This window comes from Sesamum indicum, linkage group LG10, assembly GCF_000512975.1.
Source record: "Sesamum indicum cultivar Zhongzhi No. 13 linkage group LG10, S_indicum_v1.0, whole genome shotgun sequence".
NCBI lineage: Eukaryota > Viridiplantae > Streptophyta > Magnoliopsida > Lamiales > Pedaliaceae > Sesamum > Sesamum indicum.
This window is the reverse complement of record NC_026154.1, coordinates 11,429,793-11,433,621: the sequence shown is the minus strand read 5'-3', so window position 1 is coordinate 11,433,621 and position 3,829 is coordinate 11,429,793. Positions and strand designations below refer to the sequence as shown.

Genomic DNA, 3,829 nt, shown 5'->3' with positions numbered 1-3,829 from the left:
AATATCTTATAGGTACAAAATCTCTATTTGGAACCTTTGCTTCTTCACTTCAAGAACGCGGTCTTTGATTTTGGCAGCTTTGCACGAGGAACTTGACGTTTTGATCTCTTTCAGTGCAGACTTGGATCTTCAATAACTTTAGTTCGAGAGTCTTTTGACTTATTTTCAAAAACTCTATAAACTTTGGAATGTTTGGCTTGAACTTTGGATATTTGTTGGAGGAATTGAAGCTTCAATCTTCCGCCAAGGTAAATTTGTGTTTTGATAATGTTAATTCATAGGTCTTCTAACTTGCTCCCGAATCAAATGCTGAATTTGAGTGAGTCCCGCAACAAACGCCTTAGATCTTCTTTTGATTTGCGCTTGAGAGAATTTTGAGACTTTTTAAATATTTTTTTGTTTGTGTCTTCACTTGTATCTTCAATTCTATCTTGTCTCTTGACTCAACTTTACTTGTATATTGTCTTGCGCCTTGAGCTGTGTGTCTGGTTGCCGGAGAAACACCCTTCTTTATAGTTGTAGGGCGGAACACTTTGCCATATTTACTTGATGATGTCGGTCGATATGATTGGTCCTTTATAATTTGTTTAACATTTGTTTTTTTAATCACAAGACGTGATATAATATTACCAAATTATTGGTATTTGCTTCCTTTGTTGAAAATAAAAATTCAAATTTCCTTAAATACTTAAATTCTATATATGACAATATTTAATTTTATCCATCATTCAAAAAGTATAAAATTAATGAAAAATATATTTCATATGTCAATATCATTGACAGGAAATTTTGCATGCGTACACCAAATTGCCCCTATCTAGAGAGAGAATACCGTTATAATTTTATAAGTTTTTTTCTTTTCTCATTCCATATTATCTAATTTTTCCCTTTTTTCTCTCACTTCACTCGTTATTTAAAGTTTTTATCTCTACTTTATTTTTCTTTCTTTGGATTATATAATTCATATTTTTTTAAAATTATTTTTCTTTTCACTTATCATAATTCAATAAATTCATAAAAAAAGTTAAAAGTAATTAATTTCATATAGAAAAATTAGTAATTTTCTGTAATTATATATTTTGAAAATTCAAGCATACACCCTCAGTTTCAACATTTGTTAAATGATGAAAAACATATCTTTTATCAATTGAATCAACCAAATATGAGAGAATTTACACAAGAGTGGACATTGAGGAAATATCTGTAACTCAAAGAACATCTCCATCTTATAAAAGCAACAAGAAGACATATACTTTCAGGCCCTTCGAGGAGAGAACCGGATCGAGAAAGACATCGGACGCTGCTTGAGTCCACTCATTATCTTCGCCTCCTCATTCTTCTGTACAGATTTTCTGCTTTTCAGTGGTGAAACCAGCCTGTTTGCCAGCCTGGATGGTGAAAACGATCGTCGCAGCTTGGCTGCAGTTGATGATGCCGCCTTTGGCGATTTCTTGGCTGCCCGCGTTGGTGAAATAGAGAGAGGAGGGCTTTTGATCTTCACTTGGAACTTTGAGGCAGCAGCAGGAGGGGACTTGATCAAAAACTTATGTGGAGTTTGTCGGTTCCTTGCAATCACCGGCGACTTAGTCTTGCAAAACTTCTGATGCTTCGACGTGGGCGATGAATGAAATAACGGATTGGGGAATAGGACTGTCTTTCTAGCCCACGGCTTATTCCTCGGGGAAATTCTGTTGGCTATGTACCTGCAGTTCTCCTTATCACACTCTCTAATCCCATTCTGCACAGGTGAAGAACCCTTGAAGTTTATTCTAGACTTAGCTCTTTGAAGAGACGGCACATTGGACTCGGACCGTACCGTCTGCAGCACAACTTGTTTCTCTCTCCTCCTCCGTGCTTGAAGTCCCGAGTTTTCCAAAGTAGGTGATCTTTGCTTTCTATTCTCAGCCAGTGGAGTTTTCGGGTCATCGATTGCCGGTTTTCTGGCCTTGGAAGACACTGCATCCACTATGTTTCTTGCAAATTGACTCGCTTGTAGAATTTCCCCCATTGTTTCTCCCAGAAGCATTGCTGGCAACGACATCCTTTGCCACTCCTCTGTACAGAAGCAAGTAGTATTTCAAACAATGTACTTAAACTCAGAGCCAATCATCCCAACAAATTCAAAAGCTTGATGCAAGAAAGAGAAGAGAATCAAGAACCTGTACATATTGGCAGTTTTCCAGTAGGAGACCTTCGCGAATTAGCATTCTTTATCCTTCGAAATCAGAATCAACCCCGTTTGAGTAACGAAACGAATAGAATTACCACGCCGAATACAACCCGTAATTTCAATGAATTTAAGGCCAAATAACAATCATGTGAGCATCATAAACTTGGGATTTCCATTGTATTGCAGCTAAAAGCATCAAATGTACTGAAAGTGCTCTCATCTTTACATACAAATCTGAAGAAATGAAGGCAGAGAGGGAGAGAATAGCTACCTGAGAGACTCCTGTTTACAACGGAGACTTGTTCGTAAATAGCCTCTGCTACTGCGAGGACTCAAACTCACACCAGACACCACTTTTCTCCCACCATTGACTGTGCGTTGAAGCTCTTGCAATCGGGCCATACACTTATCCACCTTCAACAAATATTCATACACGAAATCAATAGCAAAACTACAAGACTAAATTTCGAAAGCATTCACCCGAAATTTTCAAATTTTTGGACCATTCAAAGATAATTTCACTTGACAAAGATCTCTTCTACTGTGAGTAAACAGAACTGGAAATCAAGAATCATGAACTGGGAGACTCTGATTTGACGGGATTTCTTTCACTAATCTCCAGAAAACAAAGGGTGTGACTCTATACAAAGCACTCACCTTCTTAACCGTCTCCCTGAGAAGAGTGGGACTGAGGGGCGGCGGCGCCACCACCACCGCCGTCCTCCTCTGCTGCTTTGGTGGGCTTCTTGCAACCATTCTTTCCACAAGGAAACACACAAAGTGGGTGTTTCTTCTTTTCTTTCTCACGCAATCAGTCGGTGTTCGCGTGTGTGTGTGTGTGTGAATCTCTTTACAAACTGAGATTAATGTTCAGATTTGCCTGGGATGTCCAAGTGCGAAGGTCAACTAGTAGTTGGAATTGGAACCCACTTTTTTGGGTAACGGATAGTATCGTGTGTTGCTCCAACGGTCGAATTCTGAGCGGAAAGAGAAAACGCATACAAACGGCTCCTCCACTCATTTACTGTCTTTTAAAATGAAATAATTAAGGTACCGTTTAAGAGGAAAGGCGCTTTTGGACTTTTTCGGAAGTGGATATGCCCAAAAAATCACAATTTTAGTAAGGTTGATTTATATTATTAATCTCATACATTTTAAAATATTTAATATTAATCCTAATTTTTAGAAAAATATTATAAAATTAGTTCCACACTGTGAAAAAATATTGTAAAGTAAGTCGTAAACGTTACAATTTTTTACTATGGGACTAATTTTGGTACGCTTTCCTAAAGTACATGATTAATATTGACTATTTTAAAAAGTATGAAACTGATAAGGTAAATTACAACGACCTCTCTTGAGGTTTGACATAATTACAAATATCCGTCGTTGTCTGAAGAGTTACAAATACTCTCCTGATTTTAGCGGTGGTCTAACAATTAGCTTATTTCGTTGGTTTCCATGCATTTTTTATGATAAACTGATCAAAATGCTCTTATACATTAAAAATTATAATTCTATTTATTTTTTAAAAATTATTTAATTTTTTTATTGACAAAGTGGTAAAATATTATATAAATTTTTAAAAAAATTTCATCCTCTCAGTCTATTTTTTTTTTACAATTTTTTATTATTTTTTAAAAAAAATACAGTAATAGC

The 3,829-nt window shown here is 36.3% G+C and overlaps 1 protein-coding gene across 1 annotated transcript; it reads right to left on the bottom strand.

The window, feature by feature from the left end:
* Positions 1,061-3,186, bottom strand: LOC105172344 (microtubule-binding protein TANGLED). The gene is made up of 4 exons (XM_011093728.2): positions 2,828-3,186; positions 2,442-2,584; positions 2,160-2,215; positions 1,061-2,055 (listed from the first exon to the last, which is right to left on the bottom strand). The coding sequence occupies exons 1-4, from the start codon at positions 2,924-2,926 to the stop codon at positions 1,256-1,258; spliced, it is 1,098 nt and encodes a 365-aa protein (XP_011092030.1). The 5' UTR covers positions 2,927-3,186; the 3' UTR covers positions 1,061-1,255.

What these genes read in the sequence shown, in the direction of transcription:
- LOC105172344 (XM_011093728.2), bottom strand. Translation starts at nt 2,926, where the DNA reads ATGGTTGCAAGAAGCCCACCAAAGCAGCAGAGGAGGACGGCGGTGGTG. An exon ending in TCAGGGAGACGGTTAAGAAG is followed by an intron (nt 2,585 to 2,827) that starts GTGAGTGCTTTG and finishes TATTTGTTGAAG; the next exon opens with GTGGATAAGTGTATGGCCCG. An exon ending in AAAACTGCCAATATGTACAG is followed by an intron (nt 2,056 to 2,159) that starts GTTCTTGATTCT and finishes GCTTCTGTACAG; the next exon opens with AGGAGTGGCAAAGGATGTCG.